At 44.9% G+C, this 23,592-nt stretch overlaps 1 protein-coding gene across 2 annotated transcripts in view; it reads left to right on the top strand.

The window, feature by feature from the left end:
* p (WD40 repeat domain-containing protein pink) overlaps nucleotides 1–23,265 on the top strand; it is a 43,191-nt gene extending 19,926 nt beyond the window's left edge. For both annotated transcript variants that reach the window (XM_084602186.1, XM_084602187.1), the window contains exons 11-22: nucleotides 538–1,738; nucleotides 3,287–3,432; nucleotides 3,516–3,624; nucleotides 3,917–5,287; nucleotides 6,182–6,346; nucleotides 7,319–7,432; nucleotides 10,035–10,142; nucleotides 10,233–10,345; nucleotides 11,227–11,515; nucleotides 14,115–14,256; nucleotides 15,789–15,921; nucleotides 21,484–23,265. In XM_084602186.1, the coding sequence (XP_084458312.1) occupies nucleotides 538–1,738; nucleotides 3,287–3,432; nucleotides 3,516–3,624; nucleotides 3,917–5,287; nucleotides 6,182–6,346; nucleotides 7,319–7,432; nucleotides 10,035–10,142; nucleotides 10,233–10,345; nucleotides 11,227–11,515; nucleotides 14,115–14,256; nucleotides 15,789–15,921; nucleotides 21,484–21,566 (3,974 nt within the window). In that variant the 3' untranslated portion in view covers nucleotides 21,567–23,265. The remainder of the gene's footprint in view (nucleotides 1–537; nucleotides 1,739–3,286; nucleotides 3,433–3,515; nucleotides 3,625–3,916; nucleotides 5,288–6,181; nucleotides 6,347–7,318; nucleotides 7,433–10,034; nucleotides 10,143–10,232; nucleotides 10,346–11,226; nucleotides 11,516–14,114; nucleotides 14,257–15,788; nucleotides 15,922–21,483) is intronic.
* Nucleotides 23,266–23,592: the final 327 nt, after the last annotated feature.

Below are 23,592 nucleotides of genomic sequence, written 5' to 3'. Positions count from 1 at the left end.
ATTTTTGAAGCTAGCAAAGTCTGTTACTGCAAGGTCCCTGCAAAAAAACTCATTCGACATTGCCGGAAAGTCCACCTCCTCCCCTCCTCCCATCGCCTGAATTGTCACAAATGAAAACATCCCTCGATATTCAACCTTACCAGGCTTATGGTCATGATGTTCCTGTCAGTTTAGATAAAGTAGAAGTTCTTAATCCAAATATTTAGGCGGTTCGAGTAGTATAATTTGAATAGTGAAAGTATGGAGCGAATTGAATCGAATTGCGAATTTGCATGCCCCCAGTAAAAATTAATGGCAAGAGAACCTGTGGTATATATTGTGGATTATTATCACCAGCTCTTGCTCCTTATGCTTTAGCTGTTGCATTTGCCATTCACGAGTATGTGACGGTTGTGTTTCAGTTTCGGGAGGGTTAGCTCAAGGCACGTAGGCTTGATGGCCATAATGACGGCTGTATTTAGGCTGGGAACTTTGGTCTTAACAGCTAGTTCTGTAAAATAATTATTCTCCCTTTTCTTTTTCTCTTCTCCATAACAGATGTGAAAGACTTGAGGTGTGTTCGCAACAACATTTACATCCAGCTGCACAGTGGTGAATTTCGCGTCTGCTCTCTGCTGACGCCAGTGCAAGCCGTCTTGTGCCTCCTACAACACAATCACGCCACACTGTGCGGTCAGTTCCTCTGTCAGAATCGACTCCACATCTCAAAGGCTGCCTTTGAAAAGACGTTACCCAGCGAGCTTAGTTTCGAACTCCATGACAAACTCAAGGAATCTGGTGAGATATCTTTAGCCGAGTCTGTTGCAAAAGTGTTGTTTGACAGCTACGACATCGACATTAACAAGAGGCCGTCCAAGCCAAAGGTAGACTCCAGCAAAGAAGATAGCCTGGGACCTGTGTCGTCAAGTCTTGCGCAGGTCACCGTGGAGCGTGTGTCAGCGAGGCGGCGCTCCAGGGACATCCAGGGGACCAGGGATGAGTGTGGCGTAGCGTCGCCTCGTCATGTTCGATGCCATTCATCTGATCCAGTCAAACCAAGCACACCCAGCCCAAGACCCGTACGAAAAACGGTGCGGCGTGGAAGTGATCCCCCACCTCCAAGCACATTTGGCAAAGCATCGTCATCAGAGTGCCCTTTGAAGCCAAAGCCTACCAAGGCTTGCAGTCCAACACCATCTCGGAGGACTGTGGTGGACTCTTCAAGTTCTTTGAAAGAGAGGAGGTTGAGCCTAGAAGCCCATCGACAGGGAGTGCCTGAATCTCAGCCATCAAGGACGCTGTCAGAGAGGCCACGTCAGCTGCAGACCGCCTCCAAGAGCTCAGGATTCATGGGCCTCAGTGTCGGAAGCAGGGATCAGACAAAAGCAGCAATTAAAGGTGGCAGCTCTGGTGAAAGTTCAGACAGGGAAACGCCTGATGAGCCTGATATTTCACCGACCCCAGGGTGCTCTGTGACAGATCGAGGGGGGAACAACAAGAAGGCTTATGGGAATGCTCTGCGGATACTGCCGGCCATTCCAGCATCGCCCTTGGATTCCCCCATGAGCCCATTAGATCGGATGGACCCAGAGGTTCTGGCCAGCATGTACGCCGAGCAAGATGTGGGCTATGAGAGTGTTTACCAGTACCTCAGCTTGGGAGTGTATGGCTCGAGCCTGGTGCCTGCTGCCTTCACCATGCGAGGCACTGACCTGGCACAACTGGCTAATGTTACTGATCTTGCAAAGCTTCGAGAAACGTGAGTGCTATCCTCATTGTTGCTGGTTGGGCTACCCTTTGCTACTGTGCACCTTTGGTGTGGTGGGAAGGTTCAGGCTGGGGAGTTACTTTGTGTGTGGGGGGGGGGGGGGGGGGGGGGGGCGGTGTTTGCGTGCGTGCGGGGTTCTTTGGGGGAGGGCAAAGAGGGGGGGTAGTAAAAATTGAAATCCACTGCCTGCACAGCAATCACTTGGCAAAGATGCTGACAGTGAAACGGTAAGCCAGCAAGTGAAGGTAGGGAACAGCGGGAACTACATTTGATCCCGGATATACTGAACTCGAAGATACTGCAACACAGTTCAATATATTGGTAATTCATTGTATAGAATGATGAATAAGATAACCTGCAACCAGGAACTAAGCATGATGAACCAACACTAGGGGCACAGTGCATTGTGTACCAACGTGCCAGCATCTCTTTTGGATGTTGCTAGGCCTTGACTGCTTTACATTCTAAGTTGCCACAGGCAGCGCCTTGTAGCTGGTCACTGCCCAGGTTAATAGAGGGTACTGGTGGATTGTAAGCACAATAAATAGTCTTGCATTAACGTTAAGGTACAGCAGGTTTTTGCAGTTACTTGGACAGCAAGGCGAATGAAGCAAGCAATGCGAGGGCCGCAGTTAATCTTCGGTCAGCTAGGTTAGGTTCACTGCGTGGCCAGTGCTTATACCAAATGCTGGCTTCCCCTCTCAGCAACAGTGCCAAATGGAAAATGGCACCGCCAGACCAAAGGTTATCGCCAGTCGCCGGCCACATTCCTCTGTAATGCAGTTTTGCTGGGGCATCATGGGGGTAGGCATAGCTAGTAGGCACCCAAGGCCGCATTCGACTCCATGCGAAGGGTGATCACGACGTTCAATATATCAGATATTTCTTTTACGAGCGCATTTGATAAACATGTTCAGTAGTGCTATGCTTTTGCATGGGATCTTAAAGGGCTTTCTTATGTAAGTAACAATTTGGTTTATTGGGGATTGACCATACCATCATCAGCAGGAGCCAGCTAGTAGCCATTCCCATTCGTATTGTCTCCTTGTCATCTGGGATCATTGCATCCCAGCAATCATTGTAATTACTCCTGCATGGTCTCTCCCTTCCTCAGTGAGCTGTGTGTGTGTCCCTGTGCTATGTAATTATTTACCCTGATAGACCATGCATTATCTGTTCTGCAGATTACGTGCCATGCCTGAGGCCATTTCATCCTTTTAACTTAGGATATTGTGAGTTTGCATTTGTTTTATGCGATACCTTCAGTTTTTTTTTTTCTGTTACTAAAGTCTTTTGTCTCACTGCAAGCACATTTTTGTTGTTGTTTGGAACTGGTGTGTTGTTTGTTTTATGCAAATGTTAGACCATAGAGCGATATCCTGTAAGCAGAAATAAAGATGGTACGTAATACTATCCTTGTGATGAGGTGGACCAGAAATTCGCTTTGAACATATGTTGTCCGCATCATACGGTATGAATGTTTTTATTCCTCAGTGCTCAGGCCTGTACTATGCTCATTTTGTATTGCTTGTTTCACAGGCTTTCATCGAAGTTGTCAAATGGCAAGGACACGATACTAAAAAACCTTCGGGGCCTGGAGGGCAGGCTCAAGTACTTCTCGGTGGAGCAAGGTGCCGACGTGGGCCTCACATCCCCTTTGTCTGTTGTGCCAGAAAACACTCCAGGTGTGTGCTATATACCATTACTGATACTTTTGTGTTCCCATTTTGTAGAAGAATGTCATGCTGAACTTGCGTCATGATTGCAGCTGAATCGCTTTTGAAGCCTGATGAAGCCAGGTGCAAGCCAAAAGATGATGTCTGGTCTTTCCTTCCTGCAGCAAGTAACACCTTCATTGAAGCAACACTTCGAGCAAGGTACAAGCCAGCCGGTTTTTTTATTCTTTCATTTCTATTGTCTTTTGCCGTGAGAGTTTTGTTTAGCATTAGCGCAAAGCAGTTCTTTTTTTTTTAGCGTGCTTGCGACATATTGCCAGTTGTTACGAAAACCATTCAGTAGGTTTGTACATGTAAATTGGTTGAGTGGTCGCAAGGAGGCCATTAAGCTGTCTCCTGGATATGTGTTGAATAAGGTCAGCATATTTTGTTGTCACTAAGCATTTGCAACACAATGTTAAACTTGAGCTGACCTATTTTGTTTTTCTTTCAGCTCAAATGCCAATGACCCGGGCATTTTCTACCATGTTCCCAGCCTTGTTATGGTTCTTGAAGAATGGCTCGATGCACTACATTCCACTCAGGTCAGCATCATCAACCGAATAGCATCCACGGAGTCTGCAAAGCTCCCACCTGCTACAAGCTACTGTGATAGTGTACAGAAGTCTCCCGAAGAGACTTTTTCTTCTCCCAGCTCCCAAGACGATGCTGGAATGAGTGCTCAGCTCAGCCTTATAAAGTCTATCTTCACCTGTGATCCTTTTCATCTGCCCCCAGAAGTTGAAGAGAAAGCCCGTGAGTTAGCCATGCTGTGCTTTCAGACATATACGCTAGGCAGTGTGGAAAGAATTGCTGCAAAGGTGTCTGAAGTCGAAGGTCGTGAGAAGCTCATGTCGTCTGTTCACAATGGAAGCTCCGCCGCCACAGACGTGAAGCTCTCCAAGCACAGCAGTACAAACTCACTATTGAGTGAGGACACTTCAACACACTGTGACCTGAGCCTTTCGATGCGATCGTCGGCATCCGAGAAGTATGGGTTTCACCTGTCGGAGATGCCAACCGTCGACTCGTGCAGCGAATCGGTGATGTTCCAGAGCACGTCCTCATGTGGTGGTCTCTCCATCAACCTGGACTTCCGACCTGAGGAGTCTGCGCATCAGCCAGACGCTTCCTTTGTTAGAAAGGCTTCTTTCAGTCAGTGTAAGGAAGAGCCAAGTGGCGAGTGTAGTGAGAGTGAAAATCGCAGAGAGGACGGGGGAGACCTTTCCAACTGTGCTGCAAATGCATCTCTGCCTGTCAGTTCATCTCCTGTCCAAGAGAACGGGCATGTCGCCAAAGCAGAGGAAGCGATGGCTGGGCCAAGGGAGGATGGCAGCACTGTAAATGATGAACATCAGGTTGCCATCGGTGTGAATGGTTTCGCGCCACATGAACCAACTCACGCATGCCAAAGAGACAGTGTTGTTGCAGAGGAAGGCTCTGCAGGCCAAAGAAACTTGTCAGTTTACAGTGATATATCACCTAGTCAGGGTTCTCAGAGTGAAGCCACGTCAATGTCCTGGATGCCAATGATTGCACATAGTACACAAAAGACTGAAGCATTCAAAAGCCACGCCAGTGATGCCAAAACTGCACTTTTTGTGCGATACTACTTCCACCTCCTGGATATTGAAGTTGTGTGGGACGTTGTGCAGCTTACAGAAAGACCGTGTTTCGAGACTTGGAGCGCTGCAGTGTTGGGTGTGCTTCAAGGGTTGAGGGTTGCAAATCAGCACGAAAGTGGACCTGAGCGTCTGGTTGCAATAACGCAGCAGCTTGAGAAAGTGACCAACAAGCCATGGCTGCTCCTGGCCTACCTCTTGTTGTAAGTGTAGTCGCATAGTTTTTGTATGCAATAGCTTCTGTTAATAGCAGCATTCTTTTTACCTGATTATTGTAGCATGGAGACAGAGTAAAATGGCCTTCACATAAGGAATTTGATCTTTTATTTTTTCAAATGCTCGTGCATATTCTGGAATTTGCAAGGCCTATGTTTCAAGCACAGCTTTGTAATGAGAGCTGTTATTTCACACAATTCATTGTTTCGTGTAACGTCTCTTACGATGGCCTTATCTGCTCTTAAGTTGTTTGATTCAGCATTTAAGTAAGAAATTAGTTACTGATCGGCCACCCACGTGCAATGTAATGTTGATCAATTCAGCCTTGCCTTGCCATCTGCAGTAGACCCCTGTTTGACCCTTGAACCGACACAAAGTTTTCTTCAGCTCCAAAGTTTCTGTCAAATATGTGTACGCAGTTCATCTTTGTATCCATATGGCTGTACTTAGATGAGTGCTAATGAGCAGTTACTTTTTCATTTCAAAGCTAGTCCACCTTGAGGGATTCTCCTCTTAGCATATTTGTTCGTTCAGTGCTTACGTGGTGGCATTCCTTTAGTTTTTATGTCTTTTATAATCAGTAGCCACAAAATAGCATAGTAGACAAACAAGAAAACAGACGCTAAGTTTTTCTTTTTCTTTTTTTTGGTATTATTTACCAGGAACAATGGTTTGTTTGCCCTTGTGCTTCTTAAAATTTGCCTGCAGTTCTATAAAGCACTACAAGGTGCATGAACATTGTTGAACTCATTCTAAGATTGTTTTTCGTGAAGGTCTTATATAACCTACCACATTATTTCTTAAGCCCCTCAATATGCTTAGCATGAACACTACTACTGTGAGGCTGCAGATTGGAACTTTGGGGCACTCCCTTGTTGCAGGCTGCACGAAGTGGCAGAGGAGAAAGTGGAGGACACCTTTCCCAAGAAAGCCAGCTGCCTCTCGGCAAGAGACATCCTGTACTTCACCCAGCTGTGCAAGGTGGACCCGTCCCTTTTTCTCAGAGCCATGCAGGGTGCCCTCAGCTGCTTTGCTCTGCCTCAGATGTGAGCAGCACACCTGGTTTTCAGCCATGCTTATACTTGTCACACGAACTCTTTCAGTCCTCATTGAATTCAATTTGCTCTGAGGTTGTCAAAAAGGATTGAAGCATCCGGTGCTACATGGGCGTTTTGAATTACCATTGAGAAGTTTCCTTCGTGTGCGTTAGATGGCGCCAAGTGTGGTGTCGAGATTATGAGAATACCTTAATATAAACAAGCATAATATTCTAACGATGTTTTGTTATTTCTTTTAATGCACTTCTGTGTTAATATTCAAGGTTTTGTTGCATTCATTTGCTTTTATTTTTAGAGCTCTGTGATGACGAGGGTTTGACGGCCGTTATCGAATATGCTTGAAAACTTGAGAGTGCTTGAGGAAGCGGCTTCGACCCAAGCTGGCTCGGGCTCGATTGCGCTTGAAAGTTTTCATGTGACAACCTTGATCTGCATTGAGTTGAATGCAGATTGAGTTCAGTGAGAATCAAAACTGTTTGTGTGACAGAGGTATTACATTGTGACCATATCTTGGCCTGCATACACTTTTCACAAAAGAGTAAAAATGTGAACACTAGTCCCTCTGATTGCTGGAAGTAGTTATTTACAAGCTATGGAATGGTTGCATTAGGCGCCATGAAATGGGTTTACGATAGCCTTGATAGGCAGCAGGAAATAACATGCGATTGACTGCAGTAGATTTCCTTTTAATGACTTGTATTACCTTGGGACTAACTCTTGTGTGTCTGTGCAGGGATCACTTAGTATTTATGAATTTTTTTTCAGAGGCTGGAAGATATCTCTGAGCATTTCACGCTAGAAAACAAAATAATTGACTGTTGTTAACATCACAGATAAAACGGAAAAGCTGTCCATTATTTACAAATATTTATGATCTCCTGACTTACCTGTTACCTCATTATAATGAACAGCACAAATATTTTGTTGCGTCCTGGATATTTTTTATTTTTTTCTTTTCAGGCTGTCATCATTTCGCAAGTACCTTGAGAATGAGGAAGTTCGGTGGGAATGGGTGACACAGTGCTTGCAGTCTGTAAATAGTGACAGCCTCAAATGTTCCTGCGGAGCACCAAGGTGAGAAATCATTGCCAGTCATTCTTATCGTAGGTGATGAAATGGTTTCATTTTTGACATTTTGTGATCGCGTGCACAACCCTTAGCAACTTACTGCAGCAGGTGCTAGCGTCACGGCATGATCATGCACAGCTACTGCTTCTGGTCTTTCCCAAAACTGGGAATAATATTCAAAACTTGTGACAGTCTGGCCGATTGCTGCTTCTAGGCACTGGGCATTAACTAGTATTGTCGTTTACATGCAGGTATAGGTGATGTGGTTTGTAGCTACATAGAGGTGGCTGGTAAATTCTCTGCGCTCTGTGTTCAATGGACTTTGATTGGTAGCACTTTGCCTTTATTGTAGGCTTGCAGTTCCTTCGATTGAGGATAAAAGAGCATTAAGCCAGGGCTTATTTGTAACCATTTGAGCCTCGGTGGATGAGATTTGAAAAAAGTGACCTTGCTCTTTAAGCGTTCCTTAAACTACTTTTCGTTGTGTATCGAAAGTGAAACTGGCTGTTTTCCAAGCATGTTTTTCATATCCCACTGAAAAGTGCAGTGATAGCACAGGGAAAAAAACATACACTGTTTGTGTTAGTGTGTGGGCTAGGATTTATGGGCACAGTAAGAGCTCAATCCACTGCATACTTCATTACTGCTATTTTTTTGCAGCAAGTTGATGTGTTGCATATATTTACTTAGTAGGAAATGAGTACAAGCGATAGGTATTCCATCAGTCCTCTCCGCAACGCAAAAGGATTTATTAGTACCGAACATATTTGCGATCAACAATGTGATGTTCCTCGTCCCTCCTTTTCCCTCAGTGAATGTTGGCACATGAGAGAAAATCAAAACAAATCACGACAGCGCTCCACCACTTCCCATTCTGCCCACATCACTTGGGAGCATCCAGTGATGTTGATTTGAGGTTGAGGTTATTTCTGGCTACAGATGAGGTTAGCCTTGCTGGTTCGACCAGCAATTGCTCCACCATAACACCACTTAAATATTAATTAGTGTGCACAAGCCAGGCACATAAACACAGTGGCACGTAATAGTCGCCATCTGGTGGAGTCCAGATCTAAGTTCTTTAAGAAACCCTGCAGGCAAGACGATGCCAAGAAAGATTAAAAATCTATATTTGATCTACTACAACCAACTTGGCATAAATAGAAATGCATACTTTCATTCAGTTACCCAACGACAAATCCGTTCTTTTCTTTCTAAGAAGGTGGGCTATTTTTGTGCAGAACAAATGTGTTCAAAGCCTCATTTTTTCCTAAAACTATTCATACTTAGAAGACCTACCTGCAAATTTGGTTGAGTGGTCGACGCTGTCTTTTCTGAGTGCATTCCGTGAGAGATAACGGTGTGTCACATTGTCATATGATGGTGTTTACTTTTCACCTTTTTTTTCTTTTTTTCTTTTTGCTCTGTGCGAGTGACATATGTCCTTTTCGTTGTCGTCCTTCACAAGACTGAATGTACTTTGTATGTGTTCTTCTGTACCCCCCCTCCTGCCTAAAGCCTGAAATTCAGTCTAGCAGGAGGCAATAAAATAATAAATAAATAAAACTAAAAGAAGGCATGTAACCTTATTCTAGATGTCCGATTTTCCACTGGGAGCATCCAGTGAGCGGGCACACCCATCAAGTCCCAATAACATATTGGCGAGGGAGCATGCATGGATGTGTCACCCTAATTGGTTGCAAGCATCGCGAGTAGCACTTCTTAAACGCATCACGTCATGACGTCACTGGCCAGTCCGAACATTAAAGCGCTAATGGAAATATGCTTATATTGGGCTTGAGGAAAAGATTGCCGTACCTAAGGTAGCTGTGCGGCATGGTCAATCCGAACATACAACATCCTCGTTAAAGTCCTTAGATCAGCTTATATAAAAATTATTTCTCGTTTGCAAACATTGAATGATGATGGTGATATTAGTGGTGACATCTAACGCAACATTGGGTATTAGGCACTGCGCTCACTCGGTGCTGTGCGCACACGGAGAAAAATGACGCCACGTGAGAGCTGTCGCTATCCTTTGGTCAGCTAGGCTGGCTTCACCGCACAGTGACTGGTGCACACGGGAGCACCATTAGGGGTGGCACCCCTTGAAGGCACACTGATTGAAATATTGAATGCTCCATTAGCAGGAGTTTGATAAAGGCTAATAATGCTGCTATACTTCTGCGTGGGATTTTCAAGGGATTTTCGGACAGTTCGATATAAGCAATAATTTGATATATGCCCAGGTTCTACTGTAGTAGGTATGAAGAAGCTCAGCTGTGGCACATACTCCCAAGACAGTCACTGCCCAGAGAATCTATTGATGTGGCCATCTGCTGCCTTTGTGCATTTTCATGCAGTCTATGGCTGTCATGTAATTTTGGGGAGACTGGGGCAGGGATTGCAGTCACTGCAAATGGAAACACACAAGTAATGCATCACTAAAATAATGTAGATGCCAGCATGCATAGCAGCACATTTGTAGTGAAGAAAAGCAGAAAGTATGTGATGTATAATTTATCATTTAATGTTGATTACTTTGCAGCTTCAATTACCCTCTATGCAGACACTTCATACCATTCTTTTTGTGTGTGTATGTTCATTTCAGGTATGGCTCTCACAAAATGAATTGGCCCATGTACGAGCACCTAAAGGCAGTGTTATGCAACAAGGACTGGATCTCGCAGCAGAGCTTGGAGCTGTGTCGAACATATGCGTAAGCAGTGCGCACAACGGGTAGCTCTTCTCCCGCTTGTGGCTTTGGCTCTTGCGACAACTGCGTGACTGGCTTTTTGTTGTGGCCCAGGTTTTGGCCTGGCTACCTGTGTGCCCTGAAACACCTGGGCTTCCGGACAGAGCACCTTGTCAACGTTATACAGCTGGGCGATGCTGAGCTGCTGATGCCCGACAATTTTCTAGGTGTGTCTCCACTGCCATTGCTTCTTTGGCATCATACCTCGGACCGATTAAGACTGTAGTGTAGTAATGCTAGTTAATGCTGGTACAGTACCTGTCTGCAATTAAGTGTACTTGGAGAAAGGTAGAGGCAGCTGTATATTTTATTTATTTACTTATTTTTTACATTTAAGGGCGCATGATGGGGAATACTGAAGTTTATGAAACATATGTGGATTTAGATTGAAACTTCTCATCCTCCGTATTCATAATGTTAATATATGGACTTGGTGAGAAGAAATTATTTAAAGGTGGCTTTCTCCGCCTTTTAAAGCGGTTTAGCAATGCAAAGGGCAAGACAAAAAGAGAGTAGAAAATCTAGTTCCTGGACTTGTCCACCAATTGTACCATCAGCTGTTCTTTTGTGCGGCATTTCTTTTGCACTCCTACATCTTTTCCATGCATTAAATTATGAACCATCCTACTTTTTTTTTTTTTTTTTTTTTTCTCTCTTTGCTTGCATCATTTCCTCAATGTTTACTATAGTGTCTAAGAAATTGTGGTGGGGGAGGTGGGGGGATGCAGAAAAGGAGGGTTATAATCGCCTGAATTATGGCTGAAACTTGCGTCCTCTATGTGTCACAAAGCCACTTGAATATTGAATTTCCTTTTAGTTCTGCATTGTAGTTTAAAGCCTTCCGTTTTTGTTTTGTTTTTGTTCTGTTTTGATTTGTAGTTTAAGACCATATTCCCAGCCTTTGCACTTCAACCATCGCATGATCACCACCATTACTTTCGAAATCTGTCACATTAGCATCGGAATTGCAGAAAGTTCAATATAATGACTATCTTCCAACACTGATGGCACCAACTCACCCTCTTTCTGAAACCACCACGGCACCCAGGGTTCGTGCCAGAATCACCGCAGGAATGGAAGCTGGCGATGGAGCTGGTGGGGAGGCACCGGCCCGAGCGCGTTGTTGTGGTCATGTGCCTCTCGTGTGCCAAGCCTCACAAGTGCAGGGAGAACCAGGCACCCCTGACTGTACAGAGCATAGCGCAGCGCATGCTGGCCTCACTGGGCTTCGACCAGACAGCTGCGGTCCTCCACGAGCTAAACCTGCCCCGAAACTCCTTGGGTCAAGGCTTCTACCTGGCCAGTGCCCTCCTCACTCTCATTGAGCAGCAGCAGGCGTGAGTGGCCCCCCTTCTGTCCTTTCTTGTTTTGGGGGGTGACCTTTGGTGACCTCTATAGTGTGTTGGCCACATTTTGTTGCGAATCTTTTCCCGGTTCATTGTGTGCCCATCTACCGTTAGTAAACGCGACTAAAAGCTCGTTCACACTCGTGGCTCGCGGAGGTTGTGCGACTGTTCTGGTCAAAAAGTGACAGCTGCACACCGTTCGAGCACTGCTCGATTTTCCAGCCTTGCGGCTGCTGGTTGCAAACTGATAGCCGATCAGTGGCGCAGCTGAAGTGAACGGAAATTGGTTTATATCTGGCTTCTCGTCGCTGGCGAACAGTCAAGGTCACGAGTCTCATTCCAAACGAGACCAATTCGGGAAAGTGACTCGCAGGCCACTTGCAAATGTGAACATCAGTCAAGCTACTTAGTGGCCCCCTATTGTATGCAACAGCCAGTCGCACGCCCTTCGCAATTCACGAGTTTGAAGGTCCTAAAGCCATGTGATCGCTGGTAATTAAATGAGCAAAGTCGTTCATTGGCTCCAATATTGTGGTGGTGACCAATGGCAAAGATGTCAAATAAAAGGTAAGGGTACACTCTTTAGCTCAACACTAAAGATTATGGCATGAGAGCGTTCGTTGTTCGAGTCCATTCGTTTTGTTACTCACTTAATTGGTAAGCTTTGCTTTCATTTATACCTCTATTATCCCACACGTGCTCATTAGCACACACTCATAGGGTATCTCATTACATCGAAAACCATCCTACATAGATATAAATCCCTGCAATAACCGAGACATAATAATGCGCCTGCCTGGCCTAGGCCAATGTTGTTGGGATCCATGGTTCCTGGGGGGGCTGGGTTCCGATCTTGACCTCGTGTCTGAGAGGCGAAGCCCGAGTTGGCAGCTTGGCCATGTCATGTGGTTTTGTGATGTCACACCACTCGACGACCGGTCAATGCCCGCCCATGTCACCTGCAAACTGCCATCTGCCAATGCTGGATTTTCCGGAGAAGGCTTATAGCTCTAAATAAGTCGGGGTATAAAAGAACTGTTACAGAATGTGGCCCATGGTGTGCCACATACTAATTGAAGGCTTAAAAATCATCCTTGGGCACGGAAACAATGGGCACCTGGTAGGACTAAGCACTGGTAGTTCACTTGACTTGGCTGTGGTGGCATAATAATTCATGAGACATACTTAGGAGGGGCACTGAGGGCAAATAGGCGTCTGTCAATAAGGTGCCAGAATTGTAGGTAATCAAAAATAGACCGCTCTAAACGAAAGTGGAGCATTGATAAGCTAGAAACAACAACAAAAAAAAGAATGAAATACAGATGTCACCTTTAAATGATTAGTTTTGCAAGCAAAATGCTTGCCCTGACACTGATTTTGAGGCTCATATACTGGAGGCTGTGCTACACAGCTGCTCTCTCCAAAACAGCAACAACCCATCCTTTACGTTTTTATTATTATTATTTTTATTTTTAGTGAGGACATCACAAGTTTTAATCAAAAGGCAGAAAGATTTTTCTCTGCAATTTTCTCAATCTTTTTCTCTATTATTTAGAGCAGGGGTTCTCAATCTGGGTTCCGCGGAACACAGGGGTTCCGCAGGCTGTCTTCTTGTGTTCCGCGAGAATCTTCAGAGCTCAGGGCAAGCACTGCTCTCAAAGAGAAATTTAATGGTGAAGGCTTGGTGACATTTTGGATGGGGACTACTCCACTGTTTCCATGCCTCTTTGAAAGGGCAGTGGACATTTTGCTTCCCTTTGCAACTACATATGCATGTGAACAGGCATTTTCAGCCCTCGCCTATCTGAAGAACAAGCACAGGAGCTGTCTTGACCCGGCAGCTGATGTGAGACTGGCTCTGAGTGCTACTGAGCCACGCTTTGACTTGCTCTTAAAAGGGAAGCAGTACCACCTATCACATTAGTATTTGTATTAATCTGTGCAATAAACATTTAACCTTTGCAATGCTGGTAAATGAAAGCGGGGAGGGGGAGGCGGGGGATCCCTGGAACTTATTGAAGGCTTTTGGGGTTCCTCCAAGCAAAAAAGTTTGAGAACCCCTGATTTAGAGAAAAATAATTGCCTATTTCCTCAGTGTCCCTTTAACGCCTCTCTGCATATGGTTAATATTGTTACCCTGTCTTTTGTACTTGTGGAGACAGCTAGAATTAAAGACATAAGTGCCTGAGGGTAGTTGTCCTTCTGGTCACTGAGTGTTGCCCGCAGGCTTCTTCTTTTTTTTTCTCTCTTTTTCCTTTTTTTGTCAGTTAGAAACATCTGTGGCAGGCACTGCTACACACCTTCAGAGATGGTTTTCATCTCTGCAAATTGGCCCCATGTTTGCAACTTATAACTCATGCTATGCAGTGATAAAAACCAAGAAAAGAGATGAGAATAGTAGCATGTTTGAAAAATATAAATTTAACCTGCATATTTGCCATGGCCATTCATTGCTGCTGTACACAGTTTGTGAGCTGAACAAGTAGCAATAGTTAAGAAGGGAAGCTAACAACTTTATTTCTTTGCGTTCAGCCATACGTGCCTTTTTGTCTAGCTTTAGCTTGAAGGGATGCGTACACCTTTTGTGCAGTGCCCTGAGCCACCGTATGTTGTCTCGCCTGGAAAGCTATGTCTGGTCACGGAGGCCCGTCACATTGCCACCCCAGGTTGCTGATGTCCTTGACAGGGAGAAGCAGGGTCTGGCTGGCCGCGATGATTTGAGCGATGTGCAGGTGAGTGTGCATTGTTGAGCCCTGGTTTACATTCACATGAGTCTTCTGTTTGCTGGTCCTCGTGTCTCGTGAATGTTGAGGGCTAAGGTGCTGCCGTATATAGAGAGAAGCTGTCTAACCTGTGTCGGTGTTGTATGTTTCTGGAGGGTCTTCCTACTTCTTAACCGCGTATTAAACCCTCCTCTCAAACTGACGTCGATGTGGGGCAAATGCAAAATGTGGTATGTCTCGGCTGAAATCTTAGTTCTCATCCCATTGTCAAGGTGGCTGCTGGTACATCCTAGTTAAAACGCGCACATACAAACAAAGACACACAGAAGAGAACAACACGGACAAGAACGCTCCGTTATGTGCGGCGTTTTAACATTGATAATTACTAATGGGTCCAGCTTTCTATTTTGCTGATTACATGCGTGCGATGCGCGAGGACTTCGTTAAATCGAAAGTGTGGCATAAAATTACTTTGCTAAATCAAGAAAAAAATGCTTGGTTTTCAATAGGGCAGAAATTGGAAAATTTAAAAAATGCATAACTTTATAAATTTTATTACATTGAGGTTCGTTATATAGAGGTTCGACTGTACCTGATGAAAAGAGGTACCCATCCAACAAAGCTACAGTTTGGTCAGCAGGTGGTGTAAAATGTTTATCCTAATGGTGCCCAAAAGTTTTCAAGTATCTAAGTATCTCTTCCCAAAAAGAAGAAAATGAACAATTGGCTGAACTAAATAATGGCCTAGTTAATTAAACAGTGTGCATGAGCCGGCAACTGGGCGGCAGCACCTGTTTTGCACTGCCTCTTCCTACTCTTCCTGCACTCGTGCTTCAGTGCAACCCTCCTAGCACGAACTTTGTCAGACGGCGCTTCCAGAAAGGTGCTTCCCTGCGTGTGCTGTCACCGGCATCACTGTCGCTTCTGTGAGATTTTTGCTGCCCCAGTCAACCCTTTGTTGGCATTGAAAACGACTTGGTCTTGTGTAAGCAGACATTAAGCCTCCTGAGTGCAATGGGCAACCTCTGCATCACCTATAGCACACCAGGACAGCTGCTGCTGTGAAATTCGTACGTGCTGGTCCTATGGATTCTCGGAGCAGTTGAAGACCACCTAGGCAGCTTTTTCCTTTTTCTTTAATAGAGCTGTTTCTTCCTCTGTCTTCCTTCTTTCTCCCGTTGCTACCCATCTTCATTCTTTTGTCTTTATTTTCTGGCTGCCTCGGTCACTGGCCTTGGACGGACTTCATTCTCACGACTCAGTGTGTGCTCCGTATAATGCTGCGCAGCACAAGATGTTCGGAATCCTTTATTCACTGGCATCAGATGTCTTTCTTCTTTCGGTCACTGAAAAGGAAACTTCTCCAACAATCTGTATACTTATTTGATGAAGGCATTTGCACATTTGATTGTGCTAGATTTTTCTCTTTGTATATTGTAAGATGAGCTGTCTCTTTTTAAACTTCTCAGCTGCTCATGGTCTGTAACAGTTTTTGTCCGTGTCATGTTTAGCTATAATGAGACGTTTTCTTCAAATTGCAGCTGCAAGGATCTTATGTGGAGGAGCCTGAAAGTCATTGGGGCGGCAACATTCCTCTTCTGTCTGACTGCGTTCTCTGTGGGCTGCCCCTAGGAACCACTGTTGGTGCGCGTGCCGTAGTCATGTGCCACTGCGGTGAGCATACTCTTTTTTGTTGTTGTTGTTCGGACCATATGTGAGCGTGCATTCCTGTGCTATGTGTTCACTTTTATTGGAACCCAGATTGTGTCCTTCATAATGTGACGACCCCTTACTTTGCCACGAACTAGCAGAGACGCATAGTGCAGTGGCTATCTAGATTACAGCACACGAGACAGCAAATGTTGCTGTGCATGCAATGACCAACAGCGACCACCCAGGTTAAGGCATTCTACAAGGACACATTATTGGCAGCTTTTGCACCACCACTAATCATTCAAAATAAAATTGAGCCAGAGACATGAGTGCGTAACTGTGCGGCCTGGTGCATAACTAGCCACAGTGACGCTTTGGCTGTTAGTTTAAAACAGCACTCCAGCATGAAATGCATAGCCTTCGTTGCAGGGTGGCTCTCACCTGGCATGCTTTCTAGCTCATTGCATTGCCAAAGGCATTATGGGAATGCAATGTGCCTTCACTTTAATGTGTCCACTACTGTACTGGCAACAACAAAGTGATAAATGATAAATTGTCAAATAAATGACAAATCATCAGGGCGGTCCTATCTTCAGGTGTTTGAAACATCTTTTTGACGAGTCAGACCAGCCACATTTCTTACATGTCATCCAAAATAGGCAGCCAGCTGTTACACGAGGGAAAAAAAATATTGTAAATTTTGACAGCCAGGATAGCTGGTGCGATCATTACGCACATGTATCCATTACCAGATTAAATAACTTAGTGGTTTCCCAACCCTGCAGTCCATGGAATATACAGCGATACCCCGCAGTCCTCTAAAAGGCATACAACCGGAGTTCTGCCGTTTGTCTATTTTACCAAATTGTAAGGCCACAATTTTAGGAGTGGTCACTGAATAGACAGACTAATAAATAAATTAATTTGTATTAGAAATTTGGCTAAATCAGTTTGTGTCTACTGTGGCCATACACAGCATGTCTGGCTAAGCTACAATGGGAATATTAGTTACCTATTTATGCTGCCCCCAAAAGTACTGTTTCCTGTTGCATATGCAGTAAACGTTGTTGATTCAGTTTCATAATTTGTAGAATAAAAGCATATTGTCTAGAAAAATGCATCATCCAAAACAAAGATGGTTTTAAAGCATGTAATAGTGGTGAAGTACAAAAACATTTATTGACAATTTTATACATTAAAAGGCCAATCAGGATTGTCCTTAGTGTGAAAGAAGCTTCGTAACATATCTAATTTGGCAACGCCATGCATTTGGCAACACCTTTTGTTGGCGGTAAAGGAAAGGCTGTAATAGAGGTGGAGCATATGTAACGGCCTCATTTCACAAAATAGGTTGACTGCATGACAGTTTGTGTAGCCTTTGGCATGTTGCTCTTATTGCAGTAGCTTCATTCTGTCAGTGATGTAGCTAGTGCCATCTATGGAAGCGTCTTGCATCAAGATGTGTCTAGCAAATTTCTTGTATCACGAAAACTGTCTTTGCCTCGGCTTTCTGATAATTCAACTTGGCAGTCAAGTTGTTAGAGATATGCCTTCAGTCTGCATTCTGCTGGTGTAAGAGAACAAGTTATGTTTCAGCTTCGTAGCTTTTGCTCCACTGGTAAAAAAAATTTGTCACGGAGCGTAGTATGCTTGCTCTTCATAATTGACATTTTGACGCCAGAGCGTTACAGCTTGTTCGGTCGAAAAGCTGTTGTTGTACTCCAGTTTCGGCTCCGGTTTTGTCAGATTTTGTCATAAGTGTTAGGAACATGATAAGAACAATAAAAGGCCTGTGATTGAGGCGGTGGCCGTTCCTTTACAGCTCGGTTAAGGTGAGAGACCTGTTGCAGATACTGTGCCTTTCCTATACAGTAAAACCTCATTAATTCTAAGTCATCTGGACTGCGATAAATCTTCTAATATAGCGGGTTTTCAAATTAGCCGAACACACCAAGAAACACGACTCAGGCAAAAAACTTTGTTGCAGGAACATGCTACTTTTATTCAACATATTTCAGATTACTTAAACTAATCAGAGATGCTGGTTCGCTATGTCCGTTAGTTTGTGGCTCTGAAGGTCATGTTCTTGAGTTGGTCAACTAGGTGAAACATTTCAGAACTTCCACCGTGGCACTCAACAAAACTGCGAATAACGTTCAGCGATCCAATAACTTCACTCAAAGCAGGTGCTCGGGGAGGCTCGTCGGTGTCATCGTAGCTGTCATTGCGTATGTTCGCAACAGCAGTAACCACTCTCGCCAAGTTCAGGTAGCCTGTTTGCTCATCAGTCTCAAAGTTCAGTTACTCGGGACTGCGTTGGACTCACCATCTTCTGCGCAGAGTGCATTGATGCAGTCGCAATAGTACTCTGCTCCTTCATCGTCAAGCCTACTTAGGTTGTCTGCCTCGGCATCAACAGTGCTTCACTGGAAAAACCAGCATGTTCAAAACACTGCCTGATCAATGTGGGCTCCACTTTTTTCTAAGCATACACCATGTGGCATATGGCTCCGAGGGGGTCGATGGAGTACTCCTTGCCATTGTCATAGCAAAGGTGCATGCGCTTGAGCAGTTGGTGCCAATAAATCTTCCTTATGTGGTGAATGATGCCTTAGTCCATCAGCTGTGAGATAGAAGTGGTATTCGGAGGTAGAAATACCATCCTGACAGCCTAGAGGTATGGAATGTCGCCATGTGCCTGGCAGCTGTCGGCGACAAATAGGAAATTCCTACCTTTGGCCGCGAACTTGCAGTCAGATTGCCGCACTTACTCCTCAGATATTGCACCTGTCACCGAGGCTTTCTTTTTGCACCTGTATACGAGTTCATCCTTTGGCGGCAGCCGTGCATTTCTGAAGCAACGAAGCTTGCCCGTCTTCCCGGCAACCAGTAGCGGCAGTTTGTATTTACCACACATATTCGCGCCGAACAGCACGGTAATCCTTTCCTTGGCCTTTTTTCTACCCTTGACAGTGGTGCCCTTCACTGCAAATGCTTTTGTTGGCAGCATCTTATAAAAGAATGCAACCTCGTCAAGGTTGTAAACGTCTCCACTATATTCGCTAGGCAGCGGTGCCTAAGTGTGCTCCTTCCGATTCTCGGCAGCGCTCTTGTTAGCACTGCTGCTCTCGCCACAGATGGTCAGAAATGTCAAATTATTACGTTCTTTAAAACGTCTAAACCATCTGTTACTACATTTGAATTCTTCATGCCCGAGTTGCAGAGCCAGGTTGTTGGCCTTCTCCCACAGTATCGTTCCATTTACGGGAAGGCGGGCTGCGTTTGCTTTCTGCAGCCAGCAAAGCAGACCAGATTTCACATCTTGGCATTCAGGAGCCCACACTCTTGACCGCTTCGAAGAATGTGTCTTGCCGTATGCCTCTAGTAGTACAGTGAACCCTCGTTAACACGAACTCACATATCTCGAAAAATCGGTAAAGTCGAAAATTTTCCACACCGTGCCTTCACCTCCCATAGGCGCTATGTATTAGCTCCCGTTTATATCGAAGCATTTTTCGGGCGTAATGCGGATATCTCAAAATTTTGACCGGAAAAACCGAAGGCAAAGGTCATTACCGAAAGGTGATGGGGCTCCGAGCGAGCGCTTTGTTCCTATAAAATTACCACCTTTTTCTGCCTTGGGAGCAGTCACGTGAGCGCTGCTCGTGCGCAGGGGCTGATGGGCCTTATCGGGCAGTCGGTTCAGCGTGGTTCGGTCAGCTGCCCTTCGCAAGTGCATGCCGGCAAGAGCGATTTAGTGATTCTGTGGTTTTGTTTCGTCATGCTATGTGCACGAAGCGTTGACTTTGATTTTTGTTGTATATGTGGTGTCCGCAACGCTTGCTCCACAGCAAAGTTAAATGCAGCGGCGGCAACCAACAGCTTATGTGATGCGTTCAGCAGCTCGAAGATGCTTTTGTCGAGCTGAACGCAAACGCGAAGCAGGCAAGCATTACCCAGCTCTTCCTTCCAAAATAATAAAGTTCAGTTTTTCCTGAGAACTCTTTTGCGTTTATTACAAAAGCTTCCCTTGTGCAGTGAAGCGTCGATGGGCCGAGGGCCGCCAAAGCATTTTTGGTCGTCGCTGTCGCGCTCAGGTTCTGGGTTTTTAGAATATTTCGCGAGTCCCCGGTAGCAGCTTGCAAGGCAGTCAATCGCAGAAGACTTTGGGCTACTCAATTTTCGTCCTGGCTTTTTTTTTTTTTTTTTTTTTTTTTTTTTTTTTTTTTTTTTTGCGAGCAAAGTTTGTTTTTTTAGTCTGGTTTGAGCGAAGAACCTGCAGATGCTCACTTCGTCTGATCTGTGCATATATGAGCGCATCAGGACAATTTGGTAAAAGCTTGGTAGTGTACTAAAGAAAAATAAAAAGGCTAGTGTGGCTAGATACAGTAAAACCTTGATAATTCGAACTCGGTTAATTCGAAATCCCGGATAATTCGAACTGGTGGCCTGTGCCAGCTCGGCTAACTTGAAAATTAGGGGTGCTGTACGGCAATGCCCGATCCATGTTCCACCACAAATACGGCGAAATGATGGCCCTACGGAGCCGCGAGACAAAGGCACATAGTGATGGCGATAATTTATAGACGAAGCGCCTAAGCTGGGGCACTCTTAGCACTAAAATCGGTCCACAGTGCACCCCGCGGACCGCCGAAACAAGCGCCAGCAAAAAAAGAAGGCATGCTTCACTGCAACGCGGCAGGCATACCATTTTTGCCACATGATCTCGCCCCCACTCCATTGCATGGCGTCTCCGATCTCTCTTCGCACTGTGTCAGGGTCAACACGTGTTCTGTGCCGCGACTGCTTTTTCCCCATGCCTCAAACGCTGCAAGTATACGCTACGCAGGTCTCGGCTGCGCCATTTCTTTGTGCTGTGTGGCTGTTGGCTACTGTGCCGCAGTTTTTTTTTGGCTGTGCAGAAGTGCTCGTTTTGTGACCGTACTAGCGAATGAAATGCCAAGTACAAGACTTTAATGCTGTATCAGAAGTTCTGCTTGATCCAAGAAGCAGGCAAGAATGCTAGTTCCAAGACAGAGTTGGCTAAAAGGCATGTTGTACCCCTCTCAGCATTGTCCAAAATACTGAGCAACAAGTCGAAATACCAATTTACAAATTAAGTGCAAATGTCCACCGAAAACTAAAACAGATACTGCACCTTCCTTTCCTCGAAATACAGAATGTACAAGAAAAATATACAGAATGAAAAGCCGATGCTAAGGGCACTTGAGCACTCTCCTTAATTTTTCTTAATTTTTTGCCTCGTTGCATTTATGATTTCCGTAAAAGCTGCCCTGGCAACTGGCTAGCTTTGCTCATGTCGCGTACCCCCTGGCTCAGGCAACTTGTATGTTAGCGTATTTCTTTTAGTTGCTAAACACATAAAGCAATCAGAATTCGATAAAGATATGAGCATGCTTGCCAGCATATGGTATTTTTGAAATGAAGAGATTCCATGAGACACTTGCTCCCAATTTTTGTTGCACATGAATCGGTAAGAACGTATTCACAGTGTTGCATTGTGCTCTTGCTTAGCGCCTTTGCCTCGAGGTGTCCTCAGGCATCTCGTCGATGAATGCGCAGGTCACTGCTTCCACGAAAACTGCCTTCCTGGTCAGGGAGACTTCTGCATCATCTGCAAGGAGGAACACATCTGGAAGCGATGATTGCGTTTGTCTGTCAAGGCACGTCAGTGAACTGCTGCCGTGTGGTTGACGCTTCAGAGTCCTTAACTCCTGCCAGAATGCCTCGTTGGAAGGAAGTATTTGCATGGTCCGGATTATCTGCTTACCGCGTTTGTGTGTGTGTGTGTGCTTCAAGACAAGAGGCAATAGTGGTACTCGACGCCATGTTGTGTGTTAGCCCTTGCAGATCTCGCTGTGTTGTCCAGAAATTGTGACAAGCCAGGTTGCATTGGCATTGGCATTTTGCAAGTTACCTGTCAGCCAGTTCAAACCACTAGGGTAGCAATGTGATGTTCCTTGCAACAACCGAAGCATCATTTCCGCTTTTCAACATAATGGTGAGGATTGCAGTTCAGATGTTGAAAGGAGAAGGGGCACAAGTTTTCATTGCTGCAGTGATTGTTGTGCACATTACATAATGACAAGGACTGCTGCCAGCTTGGAATAGTGAAAAATGGCCAAAGTTTGCTATATTTAATTCTGAAGACTCCTGGATTTTAATGAAAGCGGCTGATGCCACCAGACCAGTTGAAACGGCCATGATTGCGACTTCAGTATTGATCATGCGGCAATGCAAGCTTGACCATGGTGGTTCTGATGTGGTTTTTCATTCGCTGAAATTATCTGAAGTTTATTATGTTTTGTTTTTTTACTCTCCTGTTCACGGCAGTAAATTCAATTAGTAGTCGCTCGTTCCGTCGTGCTCGCACTTAATTACGGATCTAGTAGACCATCTAGGAAACGGTAGACACCATGAGAATGTGGAAAAAGGAAAAGCAAATAGAAACAGAAATCGTGAGTTGCACATTTGCAATGCATCATGCTAAGAAAAATGTGGCAACTGCCTCTCGTAGTTTGAAGCAGCTCTCTATTGGGGGAGAAGGCTGGTGTTGTTGTCACGCCACCATTTTAACATCAAGTTCTCCAATGGGCATTAAAACCATGTTGTGTGAGCAACGCATGGCGAGAGCCGATGATGGCATCACATCATTGCTGTTTTCTTGGCCCTTGCGCCCTTAGTCTGTCATCATGTAGCTAGCAACGGCAAGTCGATTGTTAGTAATCTTCTGGTAACCAAAGCCAAAACTGCTTAGTAGGGTATACATTGTGCTGTACAGTTTAAACTTGGTAATTTTAACTCAAATTGGGATGAAAGCTTGTTTGCGTAATGCGGAGGGCAAACTAAAGTGAGCCTGATCATTTTGAGTTGTTGATGTGTTGCGTTCCTCCGTAAATTCACTGGAAGCACTGATATATACGTTACCGCCACGCTAGTGCCGCTCGGTCGCCAGAGTAAACCGGCCCGCACCGTGACAGAAAAAGGGGCAAAGCAATATATGCTGTTACGCCATGATGGCATACTCTGGCAGCGCATAGTCACAGGATTCAGTGGGTAGCATCAGTGCCACGATGGCATAACAATAACCGTGGGTTCAAGGGAGTCACATGATTGGTCACCATGGTTGCTGGAGCACAGCCCTAATTAGGCTTATTTGAATTAACGAAGTTCTGTTGTATTAAACAGTTGGTGGTGCACAGTTGCTTGTAATGCCCATTGAGCGCTGTCGCAAAGATCTGCTCATCAACCTCAACCTCGGAAAGGAATTCAAAGCTTCAAACATTTTGTCTTCACTCCTTTAAATGTACTACTGGCACAAAAACCACTTTTTTTTTTTTTTTTTCCAATGCCCTTCATCTTGCACCACAAGCAAATGGGCACGAAGAGAATATTTGATCTCTTGGGTGTTGATATCCGTAATATTGTGTTCAAACTTATTTTTTGGTGGTGCTAGTTTCCTCAAGTTTTATATCTATCCATATGTATTGATAGAACTGCTTTCAGGACTTCAAGGCTGAAAAAAAAAAAAAAAGGGAAAGAAATTAGATTGTGGTGACTTGCCAGTTCCTCGGATGAAATTATTTTTAATTTTATATGTTTTTACATCTGTACAAAGCGGATGAGCTGCAATACACAGTATCCAGCATTTCTGTCAGGTCCATGTTCCAA

This window comes from Amblyomma maculatum, chromosome 4 (assembly GCF_055883805.1).
Source record: "Amblyomma maculatum isolate TAMU_Amacu chromosome 4, ASM5588380v1, whole genome shotgun sequence".
Classification (NCBI taxonomy): Eukaryota; Metazoa; Arthropoda; class Arachnida; order Ixodida; family Ixodidae; genus Amblyomma; species Amblyomma maculatum.
Note: the sequence above shows the minus strand (reverse complement) of the source record. Positions and strands in the feature narration are given on the sequence as shown.